We start from the raw sequence: 16,218 nt of genomic DNA, 5'->3' as shown, positions 1-16,218 counted from the left end.
TCAAATGCTATCTGAACTTAGCTGTGTGCCATCAAGAATCAAATAAAGATACGTGTTTACAGAGAAAGCACAGCTGCTCAGCTAGGTTGGATTCAAGCTTTGGGTCCGCGGGATGTTGCAGTTTTCTTTGTCTACATTTCTAGTGTCTCTAAGGCACAACAGATTACACTGTAAGCATGGATATATGGTTTGGACCCTAGGCCTCCCGGAGAGGACAGCATTGTTTCTTCCTTAAGGCCTGTCCCAGCAGCAGAACAGGGCGGTGCTCACAATATTTCAGTCTTTTGGCTATATTCAGAAATGCTTAGAGATTCTTCACTATTGATTCATCCAACAAGCATTTGCTGATGCTTCCCTACAGTTGACACTGCAACAAAATTAGGAAGATGAGTTGGGTGTGTACGTGTCAAAATGCCATGCTAGTGCCATGCAGAGTCCCCAAACAAAGCTTCTCACTCTGGAGGTAATGACATTAAAATCCTTTACTACTTTTATATGTTTGTGGATCATCTAGTAGGGGGCAAATAAGCAGACACTTGACTATACTGCAGTTTGTGAGGTGACAAGAGGACACCTAGGATGGGTCTATGACATAGGACATGGGAGTATCAAGGGCAGTGGGCAGCATAGCTGAGTCTTGGTAGATACTAGGTCATAACAGAGGCAGAAAGGGAATTCAGAGTACAGGAGATCTGCATTTCAGGAAACAAAAACGATCCAGCAGAAATCTCAGCCAGTTATCAGAGGCAACATCAGTGCCAATGGGAATCACCAACTCTCTGCTTTGCTTTCCCACTTTATAAAAAAAGATGCAGAAAGAAAATCCAAACTTAAGCAGAGAAACTGATATTTATTAACAGACGCAAAAGAAACTCTAACTTCCATCACAAACAAGACAAGTGAACTATTTTTGCATCAACAACAACAAAAAAAAAAAAGGAAAAAAAAAAAAGAAAAGAAGAGACCTTTGGGCTGGAAGTTTTACAATCATCCTGCTTCTAGGTCGGATCTTAGAAGGAGACAAAGAAAACGGTGGGCCTGAAATAAGGAAGACATTAGGAATACATACTCCACACCATCAGGGATTGCTAATGCACAAACAGGCTAACTGGCCATGAAAAGGACTGGGCTGGAGAGAATAAATGAGAAATTATGACTCATGAGTGAAGAATGATACAGTTTTAGAATGTCCCTGAGCTTAAGTTAGGTAAAAACAAAAAATTAAAAGTACAAGAATGATAAAGGAAAGAAGCTTTTTCATTTTTCTCCACAAGAAAACATTTTGATATGCTTTATAAAAAATGAATTCATATTTTAATGTGTCTAAACAAATACTAAATGAATTCTGGAATAAAAAGAACTAAAAAAAATTTAGACAAGACAGAATGAGAGGTAGGGAAAACGTTTCCACATAAAATAATATGACCTCTTTGGTTTTCTTTATAAGCCACAAATGAAGGGCATCTTAAACTCTATAAATAGAACCGTGAATGCTACTTGTGTATGTATGTTTTAAGAACTAAAATCATCCTGCAGAAAGGCACGCAGGCAGCACACTAATGTCATTAAGGTATAATTGGACTTGCAGGAACAATCACTGTGCTGTGCTGGAAGGGGAGCTGTTGGCACGCGCGCAGAGCACAGTGCCAGTGTGAGCTCATCCGCCAGCCTCGGCAAGACCCACTTCCAACTAGAAGCGGCCATGTTTCAACACCTCCCACCCCTGATGCTGACAAGCTAAACGACTGGTTTTGTCTCTGGGAAGGCGTCTCTGGTGATTGACTGCTTACAGACAGTACTGACGAACCAGAACCACCTCCTGTGTCCTCTACCTGCAGCCCCGACTTCCTTTGAATCTAGACAGTGCTAGGTAGAGAGACCACTGCAAACTAGAACCAAGAAAGGCAGTCCCCAATTACCTCTACCCCACGTAACAAATATATCCGCCACCTTTTAGCAGAGAGCACAGCGACAGTGACAGACAAGGAGTCCTCTTTAACCTCTGGACTCCAAATCAAATATAATTACAAGGCGACTGTTTTAAAGGTTAGAAATAACCATGCAGATGAGTCTGCCGTAAGGGCTTGAGAGTTAGGAAACCATCAGTGTCCTCAAGTGCCAGGTTGAAAATTTACCCAAAATTGTCAGTTCTCAGGAACTGCACCTCAGATTAGAATCTTCTCGCCAGGGAATTTGCTCTTGTTTTAAATCCTAAGTGCTTGTTAAGCTGCCAGCACCGCAAAATCTAGAGACCATTAAACAATATAAGGCAGCGAGCGATTAGCCCACCACATACACATTGAAAGCAGCTTTAGCTACTTTTTAATTAAAAATAAAATATTATTGGCTAAATTCAGATGTCTTAGCTATCCAGAAGTGTCCTCCAAATGCAAAGGGTAGCCGAGAAAGCCAGGTACAAAAGGAGACTCGGGGTAAGAGGTGGGCTGGGTCTGAGGAGTCTCCGGGCCAGGACAGGCATCCTGAAGCCGACCCAGTTTAGTCTGTGCATATTCCAAGTCTCCCTGAGCTGCAAGCGGAGGACACCATGCGGCTGCCGCTAAATAAGCTTTATTAGCAGAGGCCTCCAAGGAGACAGGGTGTTCACCTTCTTGGCAGGACAATGAGTTAAGTAACAGCATCTGAGATGTGTAGATGGCTAAAGGACACGTTACTGCCACTTTTAAGTACACCTTAAGCTAACTAATAAACGTTGCTTGAAGTAATCGTAAGCCATTGGTGAAGGAAGTTTAGGAGATTTTGACCTAATGGCATCACTTGAGAGAGAGAGAAATTTTTATTGCAAAGTTACAAGTAAATAAACATTGCAGTCTTAAGTTGTTGGTACTTGTTTAAAGTCAAGAAGGGCCAGGGTGTTTAGTCAACTCCAGGCAAGAGGCCAAAAACCATGAAGATCAGATTTAAGGTGGGGATGATGTCATTCACTATGAAGTCTTGATTTTCTTTCTGAAGCATGAGAAATTTTACTGGTAAAACCTTACCTCACCCACAGCTTTTTTTTTTTTATTTTTAACTTCACTTTTTTTTTCCTTTCAAGAATGACTTTCCAAGTACATTTCCTGTCTTGCATATAAATTTTATGAATTTACTTTCAGCTTTAGACATGGTCTTACCTAAAAAGCTTGCCCTAAAGTAAAGAACGGGCACTTGGTAGCTGCAGGAGTATAAGACGTGATACTCGTATTTGATCACTTCCGACGCTGTGGTGGACTCCATCACTTCGGAACCATCCACGGGCAGCTCTAAATCCTCCTGGGAGAGGGGGGAAGCAGACACAAAGTCAAATTGTGTTTGTCAATTTAAAAAACAAGTGCAAACACGGGGTGGGATTTTCTTCTCATAAGTAAGTTAATACAAGGCTATGAGTAAGAAACAGGAGTTACCCGTACTATTACTCAACATTTGAGTCCTCGGTAAACAGTAAAAACAGAAAACACCAGCATTAAGTAAATCCAGATTTGTTCTGGGGAAGCAAAGCAACTCTGCTTAGAGAAATGAGATGGGGGTGGGAAGCCGGGTGGGGGCGGGGGCAGGGGCAGCACAAAAACTTCTGCAGGAGCAACTCCAAGTTTTCACTGTGTGGTTTCAGCACCAAGATGGTGGCTGCAGCAGCCTCCTTATTTACCTGTCCGAGCTAAAAACATGCTGACAATCGCAGCACACCGAGGCTAAGAAATGCCCCTGGAGGCTCTGTTGGACTTGTCTGAAGAGGACTCACTGTGTGTGGAACAACCCCGTTCCATTCTGAATAATAAAGGTATTTTGCAAGAGGCTGAGTTTGTTAGGTGCATTTCCAACCCCTGGGGATTCTGTTTGCTTCACTGTTGTGTGTATTTTTGATAATATTCACCAATATGTCTTGATTTAGAGTAAAGCTGCTGGCACATGTTGATAAGAAGTTAAAGAAGGCTTTGTAAACAGGTATGAGAGTCAGTCACTTCTTCACTAATTGTTTTTCACTGGCTGGCCTCTCTCTATTTTTATTTTTTTTTTTAAATCTATGAGTAGACATTCCCTAAGAACGTATCTTAACATGTAGAAGCAGTTGATTGAACATGTTGAATCAGGGTTTTGGGGTGCATCCATATGTACTTATTTATTTGGGCCGAAGAATTTCTCCTTTGAAATTAAATTAGTAGAAAGAATGAAGCAAGTGGGTTTGGAACAGTTCAACGTGTCATTAAAAGAGGGACAGTAACAATGAACAATCAGAAAGAACCACAGTAGAAACAGATTGCAGACTATCCATCTGAAGTAAGGTTGCTCGGGAGATAGGGGAAGCGGGCACTGCTCTTGGATCTCCACCTTCCCATTCACGGTCCCTTCGCTGGGCAGACACTATCGTGGGCAAACCACAATGGGAGACACCTGTCAACACTACCAATAGAATACAGTGAATTAAAGAGTCATAGAGAAATACTTGAACTAAATATTCCAGATAAGAGTAAAACAATAACAAGTGGGGTTTTTCTGTTTATTTAATTTTAACGATGAGCATCGAAATCTGTGGCAATAAATTTTTAATAAAATTCTTTCTTTTTGATCTATATTTATAATTTCTTTTGTTTCTCAACATAATAAAAAATGTAACTTGTTGTTTTGGGTTGTATCTTAAATGCCCCCATAGGTCCATGTATTAAAGGTTTGGTTGCCACCCTGATACTATTTGGAGGTAGAACCTTTTAAAGAGGTATATTTTCAGCCATGCTTAGTGGTAATTGTTAAGTTGGAGCTTAGGCCCCAGCCCCTTGCATCTATCTTAGTCCCCTGACCCTGAGAGTTAGCACTCTGGACCCCAAATCCCAGCAGGCCAGGTCAGGACCACTCCCAAAAATATTTAAGTGAACTCCCCAAAGAGGAACACATGGTCTCCTTTTCTTCCTCCTGGCGGTCACATAGCACAGCTTCCCGGTTCCCCCATCAGGGCCATCCGAGAGTGCAGAACTCCCATTAAACCTGGATATCTCTTAATTTGGCTTGTTTTGATTTGGCTTGATTGGGAATTTGCATTGGGGGAGAGCTCGCATTAGGAAAACATTCCTAACACCTTGGAGGTCCCACTGAGACAGGACAGGCCTTTGTTGAAAGCCCCCCTAGTCTACAATTCGAATTCTCCATGCCACGTTTAAACCGGCTTCTGAGCTACAGTGGCTGCATCTTGGTGAGTCCCTTTTCTTGTCTATGTCATTGGGTTTTGGGGGGACCCATTTGTATGTATTTTTGTCGTTTTTCAGATTCCTGTCAAAGTTGCAGCCCATGTCAGGGGTTCAATTCCCAGCGGAGGTCAGACCGGCAAGACCGGGCTCGGCTGAGGTGGAAATCTGTTTGTTTTGGGATGCCAGGCATTCAATTTCCACGGCCCCATTAGGACCTAAGAGCCATTTTGGTGGACGCGCTGGAGTGGACTTAGGTCATGTGGTTGGGCATAGACTTTAAAATGGGCACTTATAGTTCAAAGCCAGGTCCGCTGTTTCCCCTGTAATGCCTCTTACAAAAAATCTTTTAAAACTGAGCCTGTCTGATACAATCTGTCCCAAATGGCTAATTTCCCTATGTACTAAGTCTTGAGCTTACCACCCTCGGAAACCTAAAAAAAAATATATTTTTGTCACCTTAAAGACAAATGGACAGAGCTTATATGTCCAAGGTTTTTTTTAATATTTATTTATTTATTATGTATACAATATTCTGTCTGTGTGTATGCTGCAGGCCAGCAGAGGGCACCAGATCCCATTATAGATGGTTGTGAGCCACCATGTGGTTGCTGGGAATCGAACTCAGGACCTTTGGAAGAGCAGGCAATGCTCTTAACCACTGAGCCATCTCTCCAGTCTCTGCGCTCTTGCTTCGCCACCCTTAGTAGCCAGTGTCTCACAGCACCAGGCTGCCAGAGGCACTGGCCCCTCCCCAGCTCCCTCCCTTCCTGTAGTGAGTGGAGCAGCGGGCTGCACTCCTGGCGCCTGGCCGCCCAAACGGCTAGCTTATGCCCCGAAATAATTACACGGAAACTGTACTCTTTTAAACACTGCTTGGCCCATTAGTTTTAACCTCTTATTGGCTAGCTCTTACATATAGATCTAACCCATTTCTAATATTCTGTGTAGCACCACGAGCTGGCTTACCAGGAAAGATCTTAACCTGCGTCTGTCTGGAGTGGGAGAATCATGGCGACTGCCTGACTCGGCTTCTTTCTCCCAGCATTTTGTTCTGTCTACTCTGCCTATCTAATTTTCTGTCCTATCAAAGGGCCAAGGCAGTTTCTTTATTTAACCAATGATATCAACACAAAGCAGAAGACTCCCACATCACCTTTCCAAATTCGGAGGTTCAAGGTCAACTTCAACCTTTCCGTCCCCCTCCTACCTCACCACTCCACTCCTCTGCACACTGGGCTAGCCCATTCCATGCTTGCTCCCTTTTCTCTTCCAAATCTCTCTCAGATAAAAAAGCAGCTAGGTTCTTTTTCTACTAATCCTTCTGCTTACCCATTTTTTCCTCAGTCAGTACCAGATATTAGAAAAGAGTTGATGTGGGAGTGTCATATCAATCTGTTGATTTCATTGGTTAAGTAATAAAGAAACTGCTTGGCTGGCCCTCATAGGTTAAAACATAGGTGGGAGGAGTAAACAGAACAGAATGCTGGGAGGAAAAGGAAGTGAGCTCAGACTGACAGCTCTGCTCTCTGGAGCAGAGACGCCATGCTGCCCGCTCCCAGGCAGACACACGCGATGAAGCTCCGACCCAGGATGGACGTAGGCTAGAATCTCCTTGGTAAGCCACCTCGTGGGCTACACTAGAAATGGACTAGTCCAGGTGTGAGAGTTAGCCGAGAAGAGGCTAGATAGAAATGGGCCAAGCAATGTTTAAAAGAATACAGTTTCCGTGTAATTATTTCGGGTAAAGCTAGCCGGGTGGCAGGACGTAGCCTGACCCGCCGCTCTTAGCCATGCGGGTAGCCGGATGCCGGGAAAGTAGCCCTACCACTCATATTACTACAAGGAGTTAAGAAAGGTTGAGGATGGTCTCCAAACTCCTATACGAGTACTGGTGAAAATGGCCTTTAAAGTTTTTAATGCCCGAGAAAAATCAGCTGAGTCTTCCCGACAGGCAAAGCTACAAGCCCAGGCCTTAGCAGCTGCCCTACGGTCACAGGAATGGGGACAAGGGAAACCAGTCACAAGGCTCTATCCTGGTAAACCTCAGCCTAAGTCAACCTCACAGGCAACCTATTTCAAGTGTGGCATAAATGGTCACGTAGCACGATATTGCCCTACACCTGCTCCGAGGTTGTGCCTTCTCTGCCAGCAACCTGGACACTGGAAATCACAATGCCCCCATGTGGGCTTGTCCTCAATGCCAAGCCACGGAGGTCAAGCCTCATCACCATCGGCAAGTGAAACTGTGCCAGGCTTCAAACGTCTCAGCCTTGCAGAGGATTGATGCTGCCCAGACTTGGTTTTTCCCATAACCCTATCCAAGCCTAAGGTAAAGCTGCAGGTAGCAGGTAAATCCATTACTTTTCTATTGGACAAGGGAGCTACCTATTCTGTTCTGACTTCTCACTTGGGCCTTACATTCTCCTCACCTATTTCAGCTATGGGTGGAGGTAGACGAGACCCATTCCTCCCCACTTAAAACTTTGCCACTGCCCTGCATTCTTGCAGGACAATTTTTTCTCTCATTCTTTCTTAGGGATACCGGGTTGCCCAGCACCTTTACTGGGAGGAGATATCCTTAGCCACTTCCCCAAAGCTTTGTTCCACTTCTTGGAGCCCCTTTTAATACCACCCATCTCCAAGATTCTATTTTACAGGTTCACTTCTCCTGCCAGAAGTGTGCCCAGGCCAGCCCACAAGGGGTTCTCTACATACGTCAGTCTCTACACCAGCTTCACGGACACCAACTGGGCAAAGATTGGCAGATTAATTTCACCCATACGCCTACTCATAAAAAACTTCGTTATCTCTTAACACTTGTGGACACTTTTACATGAGGATAGACGTGTTTCCAGTCTCCAGGGAAACAGCAGATGTGGTGGCTCAGGTACTCCTGGACTACATCATTTTTTGTTTTGGTGTCTCACAAGCCATCTAGACAGACAATGGACTCATCAGGCAACAGCTAACCAAGCTCTCCTTTGAACTCAGGTTATCTTGGCCCTTCCTTCTCCCCATTGCCCTGACTCGCCTCACGGCCACCCCATATCCCCTTGGGCCTGAGCCCATTTGAGCTGCTTTATGGCAGGCCTGTTCTCCTTAACCATCACCTCCCAGTTCAAATTCCTCCACTGGCAGGGTCCCTTCTCTGTTCACACACTGACAGTTGTCTTCTTGCCGCCACACCAGTGGACCCTAATGTCCCTAAACCTGTTCAACTCTCCATAGGGGACAGAGTACTCCTCAAACAGTTAACTCCTAGATCTCTCGAACCTTGATGGACAGGACCTCACATGGTAATCCTTACCATTCCCTCGGCTGCTAAGCTCCTGGGACACCCATGCTGGTACCATCTCTCCAGGCTCAAGCAGGCACCTACTCAAGACACTTGACACCTGCCTTCTCACCTCCCCGAAGGAACAGATGCCTGGCATCTCCAGGACGACAGTACATGGGATGCCTTTCCAGCCACACCTCTCACTGAACATGGACACCTAGCACTCCCCTTCCCCACGTCGCCCCATGCCCGCAGGAAGTAGCCAGATTTGAGTTTAAGCCCTTTTTTTCCAAAGATAGCCTAAATGTTTGTCATAATTACCACTCCAATTTTCTGTCACCCCTATATCCAAAGAGTCTGGAATATTAAGTTGGGAGCTTAGGTCCCAGCCCCTTGCATCTATCCTAGCCCCATGACCCTGAGAGTTAACACTCTGGACTCCAAATCCCAGCAGGCCACTCCCAAGAATATTTAAGTGAACTCCCAAAAGAGGAACATGTGGTCTCCTTTTTTACTTCCCGGTAGTCAGTGGTCACATTGCGTGGCTTCCCGGTTCCCCCACTGGGACCACCTGAGAGTGCAGAACTCCCATTAAACCTGGATATCTCTTAATTTGGCTTGTTTTGATTTGGCTTGATTGGGAATTTTGCATCAGCAGAGAAGTCGCATTAGGAATATTCCCAACAGTAATATAACTTGATACAGATTTTTTCCTGGGGAAGTTTGTCAGTTTAAAAGCACACCTACTCTTTGATACAGTGGTTATACTGTTGGAGATCTGTATCACAGAAAAACAGAGTATGAGAACACAGAATCTTGGAGAGTCATTGTAGCTTAATTTTTGAAGAATATTACATAATCAATCTAAAATATTTAGCAAAAAAATGTTTTTTAAAATGCCAGCTATGACATGGTTCTGCAATATCATATAGTGAAGGCATTAAGTCTACAATGACATAACAGAAGATGGTAAAAATCTGTACAGGACAATCTCTAGGACCATATTTTATATATATATATATATATATATATATATATATATATATATATATATATGTCATGGTTCATTGGAGAGAGATACATATGTGTATACTAAAAATCTGGGAAAAGGAAAATGTGCTTGTTTAAAATGGTTACAGAGTGGAAGTAGAGAAGAGCTGAATTCTGGGACTCTCACTGTTTATGTATTTGAACAGTAATAGTTTTTAATTTATTTTAATGATTAGGTATATTAGTTAGCTTTCCAATAAGACAAAATAGCTGGAGGAAAATCAGTCTACAAAGAAGAAGGAGTTATTTGGCACTTAGTTTCAGTCCACAGCTGTGTGGTTCTGCTGTGTTTGGGTTTGTGGCAAGACAAGATGCTATGGTAGAGCCTTACGTGAGGCCTCTCTTTCATATCTAATTAATATTGAGTACTGATTTTCATTTTGTCCATTTGATGAGTTTTGAAGATTCAGTTTTTGTTTTTATTTCTGCTTTCTTATGATGACAGCAGTTACAAAACAACCCTACCCTAGTTCAGAATTACATATAATAAAGGGTTATTTATTTAGGGGTAGACTCACTGATCACAGTCCCAGACCACAGTCCTCTGCACAAACAGGGAACAGGAACCGAGAGCCAGAAGTGAGAGAGTGAGCACATGCTTTACAGCTGCATTTACAGTATAAGAGACAATACCCAAGTGGGCTGGTTTCTTAAAGGCTATTGGCTGAAGGAGCTCTCATAGCATTCTTACGTCTTACTGAAAGCAAATGTCTACTTATGTGACTGGTAACAGACATTCTTCTGTGAAGTATTTGATATTTACTTGGCATTTTCTTGTGAAATTATACCAACTCTTTTCATATCAGAAACAATAACTTATTAGAGATAAAAATATAATGTCTATGCTCCAGAAATATTAACTTGCAAAAGAGTATGTGTGACACAATATACATGTAGGTATGTTTTTACTCAGTTTTCTTGCAATTTATTGAACCTTTATTACAAAACTTTTAATATATATACACTTATAATACATATTACACATATATAGTCAAATCTAAACATTTTCTGTTTGTAGCTTCTGGGTCCCATGCCTTCAGTAGAAAGCCTCTTGCACAATCCAACTTATCTTCAATAATCATAAACATATTAATTTTTTATTAAGATAAAAGTTGTTAAATTAATATTTAGATCATTAATCTAAATTTTCATTTTGCCTATATTTCAGGATGCTTTTTGAGACAGAGGCTGGCAATACAGCCCAGGCTAGACTCCAACTCATGATTCCTTTGTCTCAGCATCCTAAGAGAGATCACAAGCATGTGCCACTGTGACCTGCTCCCCAGATGTTCTTTGGTGCATATTTTCCCCTTTCATTTGAAATATTTCTATGATCATGATTTAAAGGAGTGGAGGGTATGTGTGTGTTTACAATCTTGAGTTACATTTCATCTTAGACATCACTATTTAGTGTGTGTATGTGTTGCGTGTGCCCGTGTGCATATGTGTAGAAGTAAGTGCAGGACAAGGGTCTTCCTCCTCTATTGCTTGCTATCCTATTGCCTTGAGACAGGGTCTCTCACTAAACCTGAGTTGTCTGTGAATTCTGGGACTTGCCTCTATCTCCCAACAGATGCTAAAGGTTATAGGTACCCACATTCCTGACATTTTGTGTGTATTTGGGGTTTGGATTCACCCTTATACTTATAGAGTATTTGTGCCCACTCAGTCATCTCCCTGGCTCCATCCCCTTGAAATTCTTGACACACATACTAGCGCTAAGGAAATGTGTCCCTAAGTTCTGCAGAAAACCATGGAAACAGGTTATCTGAGACACAGCCTTACCAGAGAAGATAAGGATTTTGAAAGAATATCCTCTAGCCTCCCTCAAATCAAGAACTCAGGACTGTGGTGGGGGTAGACACAAGACACTTACAATTATGGTTCTCTGGTACAATTATGACACTCAAGAAATAAGGGAAAATGGATAGACAGGCTTTGTGGAGAGCACAATAAAGGTATCAAGCCAACCACTTTTCTCACTGGTAACTATAGTGTTTGTGGCCATAGATGCACAATATATATGAGAACATTTTACAGATGACCCCCACATATACGTGTACACACACACACACACACACACACACACACACACACGTTCAGGTAAAACTGGGAATCTGAGTAAGCCCAGTCTATTGTGTCAGTGACAGATTCCCAGTTGTCTGTCATAGCTCGCCACAGTTTTGCATGAAACCACCATGAGAAAAACCGAGGAAAAGCACATGGAATCTTTCTGATGACTTAACTACTGCTTCCAGGACTCCAAGGTGCGAGGCACACAGAGGGCAGAGGAGTGGTGCAGTTGGTGAGAGCCCAGTGCCTAGGATTTGTTTAGAGTCATTAGAGAAATGAGTAGGTCCAAGTCACAAGAGTAGGTCCTTGTGACTGGTCACAAGGCAGCGGGTTTAGGGATCACTTGATGGGTCCTAGTGTATTCATTTAGCTGCTCTATCAACTCTTGTGAACACTTACACCCTCCAAATAGAAGTAAGGGGAAATTTTCTGACATTATATTACAGTAAACAGAATCAGAGAATTAATAGTAAAGTGAAGTTGGATTTTTCCATCTAGCCCAAGCCTGTCAGTTCATGTATACAAACAAGGCCCAGAAATGCAGCTGGCTTCCAAGGCACAGGCTGACACTTCAGGCACCACTCTGTACTGTTGTAGGGCATTTATCCTTTGAACTGAAACTTTCCCTTCTAGAAGAAGGAGGGGACTCATAAGAATCAATGAAATAGATTCTCACCAAAGTTACAATTTTCCCAAAGCTCCTCTCCAAGGTTACATAAGCACAAACAATGGCCGGAGAAGAAGGCCCCCCTGGCGGACTGCCTGCAGGTAGGGTAGGAAGCTCAGTGGATAGGGCATCTCTAAGAAGCCAGGGTAGAGTTCACAGGTTCAGTGGCCTTTGTGTCGCACACGCAGGTTTACCCGGACAGATCTGAGGGGAACTCTTCGTGGCTCTCCTGTGTTGCTCTTTAGGGACTGAATAAAAGTTTGTCTACTTCAGCTCAGGAGAAGTCACTCAACAGCTGTACTGTCTCTTCTCAATACTCCTACAATGAATTTTGGCTAATATTCAAAACAATAACATTTTAGTCTAATGTTTTGCTTTTTTCATTATGCAGTGTTTTAAATATTTGGATTTACTTAATTTCATATTAAGAGTTATTAGGAAAAGATCTAACAATACATTTATTTTCCTCAAAATGTTACAAATTCATTACATGAGAAGAAATCTATGTTCAGAAAATTATATTCATTCATGGAGATAAAAGATTAAGTAGTTCACATTAATTATAGAAACCTTTATTTTATTGAATTCAATTAACAATAAGTTGACAGTGATCTCTCATTTAGTAAATCTGATATGAATTAAGCTTAACAACTAAATCCCATTAAGTAGGGATCATGCTGAAGACACTTCATAGATATTTTATTAAAAGCAAATCCAAATAGAATGTTGAGCTTTGGAAATGAGATCTGTATCTGGGTTTATCCTACAGGGAGAAGTAATTAAGGGGAGAAAAGGTAAACTCCTATCACTAATAATCTCTTACTCCTACCGAGCAGGCATAAGGATGAGCTCTGTGTACAAAGTCCTGCAAGGAAAAAAGGGTCAACTTATTTATCTTCTGCCAGGTCTTGCATTCAAACCTAATGTCAGTGGTTCAAAGGCATAGCCATGAGCCAAGGAGGGGCAGTGGGCCCATGCTGGTTCCAAGGCTGTCTTGTGCTACGTTCATATGTAGTCATATACAGCATCTACTCATAACTGCAAGATATACTATGTAATGAATTATTTGATAAGATTCTGAACTCATAACCATGTAGTATTTTCAGAAATACAGACTGATGAAGCCTTTTGACAGACCCAATGAAAATGTAGTTATTGAATAAAAAAGTAATGATAATATTTAATCTGAGGTATAGAAATAATCTGTGGGACTTGAAGCAATCAGCTCTTAGTTTTTCCATGGCTCATCATTTTACTGTGGGTGGTCTTTTCGCTCTCTTAATTACTGGAGTGACTGTTTTCATGACCGCTATAGCTTTTGAGCTAGTGATTATCACCAGAAGCTTTGCAAATGACGTCATTTCCTTAGAAATGCACAGGTTGTATCCGGCACATAGTGGGGCAGAGCTCCATACAAGGCAGGCAGCCCTGGAACCACAGTGGTCACAGACGGTCCACAGGGGCACCTTAGCTGGCTCGTCTTTACCACAGTTGTTATCACCAGAACTACCAATGTAAGAAGAAATGGGAGCTGGGATGTTTTGCTAGCCTTTTATATCAGCATCATTATGACCACTGTGGGTTCCCACCTAGAGGTAGATTCTCTCTCCAGTGTAAAATTAAATCCTTCTCTGCAGATTGTGTGCTGAAGGGGGAGACGGAGGGAGGGACCAAGAAACCTGGCAGAGCACATCTGGCAGTTTTCTGGATGTTTATAGCTATCCCAATCTTGTGGTTCTTAGTTCTTGTTTTCCTTAAAGACCACACAGGAGACAGCAACCCTGCTAATGCCTGGAGCTAGGAAGCAAGCAAAAAGGCTGGGTGCAGGGGACAACTGTGGAAGAAGCTGACTATTTGAGCCATGCTAGAGCGCTCAGCTGTGGCAAGAAAAAATACTGCTTCACAGTACTCTGGATGTTAAAGGCAATTATCCCTTCCATCATAAAACAGTTTACTTTCCCAAAAACAAAACAAAACAAAAAGGAGGGCTCATAACAACCTTTTTAAAGAGCAGATTCTCTTCTTTTATAATCTCTGCATAGCAAAGTGCAAGAAAATTAGCAGGATGAGGAATTTGGTAATCTGAAGTTCCTTATATAAATAATGACAAACTAAAGAAAGATGCACAATTTTTAGGTATTTTACATTTCAAAACTCAGGTAGATGAGTTTCTTTTCAGTTGCCTTTACATGCTCCCTAAGAAAGCAGCAACGGTAGAATTTATATGAAAAGTGATGTGCACTATGTCATTTGTTCCTTTGCTCTAGGAAGGCTGTGCACAGCGACCCAGCAACTAAGAAACCAAGCCAAGACAAAAACCTAAGGCTTTAGTCTCTAAGGACTCCTACACTGTGCAAAGATCATCAGATACTTAGGGACACTGAATGTCAAACAGATGTGTTCCTGGCCTCTACTCTCAAACTTCTGACTCACAAGTGCTAGGCTGAGACTGAAGGAGTCACCGATTATCAGTGACGTTCTGTAGGTGACGCTTCTGTAGGTGGTAGTGGGTGACGCCAGGAAGCCCTGCCTCGCATCTGTGCAGAGGACCCACTCTGGGATTCTACCTAGGTCTGCAAAGTCGGCAGAGCTCAGTTAGCAAGATTCCAAAGAATGCCTTTACTAACATCTGCATCGCTCTCCTCTGAGGGGAAGCCTAAAAGACCTCCAGTGACTCCAATCCTCGGCTACCGCCTCTCTCCCAGCTCACTGTCCCTTTCTGTTATCGGATCCTATTCAAATTCAACCAGATTCCCCCTTTCCTCACTTATTCTTTCACAATGGCCATTAGTGGTTTACTGTCTTTATTTTTCTATTGATTATACATCCACCATCAGATCTGCGACAGGTAACCTAATCAACAAGAATATCCAGTAGTAGAACTTGGGATAACAAAGAGGAATAAATTTTTTACCATGCATATACACACAAGTATGAGTGATTTGCCTTATGAGGTGGTCTATGTTTTAACTCCATATCTAGAAAATGCTTTATTGTTACCTTGCTACATAGTCAATTCATTTTCGTTGGACTTACCTCTAAGGAAAAGTAAGAACCAAGAGTTATTGTTTATTATATAGTATCTTCTCAAAATATGAAGAAGTTTCTTATATTCAAATTTCCCTTCCTTATATTATGCAATCCTTTTACCTTCTCTTAGCTTCAGTTTCACAGAATTGCGATCTTTTTTTTAAATGGTCAGATAATAAGTAGTTCAGACTTTTGGGCCATAGTAAGGTAGCTGTAACTGTACTATCAAGGTACTGACAATCCATGGACAAAAGGGGATGGAGAAATGGCTCAGGCTTTAAGAATGTGTACTGCTCTTTCAGAGGATCCACATTCAGTTCCCAGTAGCCATGACAAGTGATTCACAACCATTATTCTTCTAGCTGTTATTCTAGCTCTAGGAGATCTGGTGCCCTCTTCTGGACTCAATAGGTACCTGCACTCACAGGAGCATGTCCGTGGACAGACAGACAGATACACACACACACAGACACACACACACACACACACACACACACGCGCGCGCGCGCGCACCCACACACTATTTAAAGCAAAGCTTTGAAAATGGACACAACTACACACTAGTAATATTCTATGAACAAAACTAAGCAGTGGTCCATATAGACATTCACTTGCCCACCCCTAAAAGTCCACCCAAGGATCTTTACTTAGTTATATTGTGTTTTGCAGAAACTACCTAAAGGCCTGAGCATATACTTGGTGAACTCCTTCTGCCCTTCTATTTTGTCCATACTAGGACATTACACTAATTTACCAAGGGCATAGGAGATGCTAAACCTTAAAGGGTAATGATAATTAAATCCAGTTGGCTACAGTTTGGCTGTGGCCATTTTCTAAAGGAACACAGCACTCCTTTAACTTAAGCAAATAGGATTTCCGATGTCATGATGAGTCAACTGCATTTTTTCATATATTAATAAAATTCTATCAGGTTGTGACACCCCAAA

General features: G+C 42.2%; 1 protein-coding gene across 1 annotated transcript in view; it reads right to left on the bottom strand.

Annotated features, from left to right (window-relative positions):
* The window catches only part of Atg10 (autophagy related 10), a 282,954-nt gene that overhangs the window by 110,671 nt on the left and 156,065 nt on the right, over window positions 1–16,218 (bottom strand). Inside the window, exon 4 of the mRNA XM_041663463.1 lies at window positions 3,132–3,270. Within this exon, the coding sequence (XP_041519397.1) occupies window positions 3,132–3,270 (139 nt within the window). The remainder of the gene's footprint in view (window positions 1–3,131; window positions 3,271–16,218) is intronic.

Source organism: Microtus oregoni, unplaced genomic scaffold, assembly GCF_018167655.1.
Source record: "Microtus oregoni isolate MIOR12 unplaced genomic scaffold, Mior012 000014F_ref0000157, whole genome shotgun sequence".
NCBI lineage: Eukaryota > Metazoa > Chordata > Mammalia > Rodentia > Cricetidae > Microtus > Microtus oregoni.
This window is presented reverse-complemented; position numbering and strand designations above follow the sequence as displayed.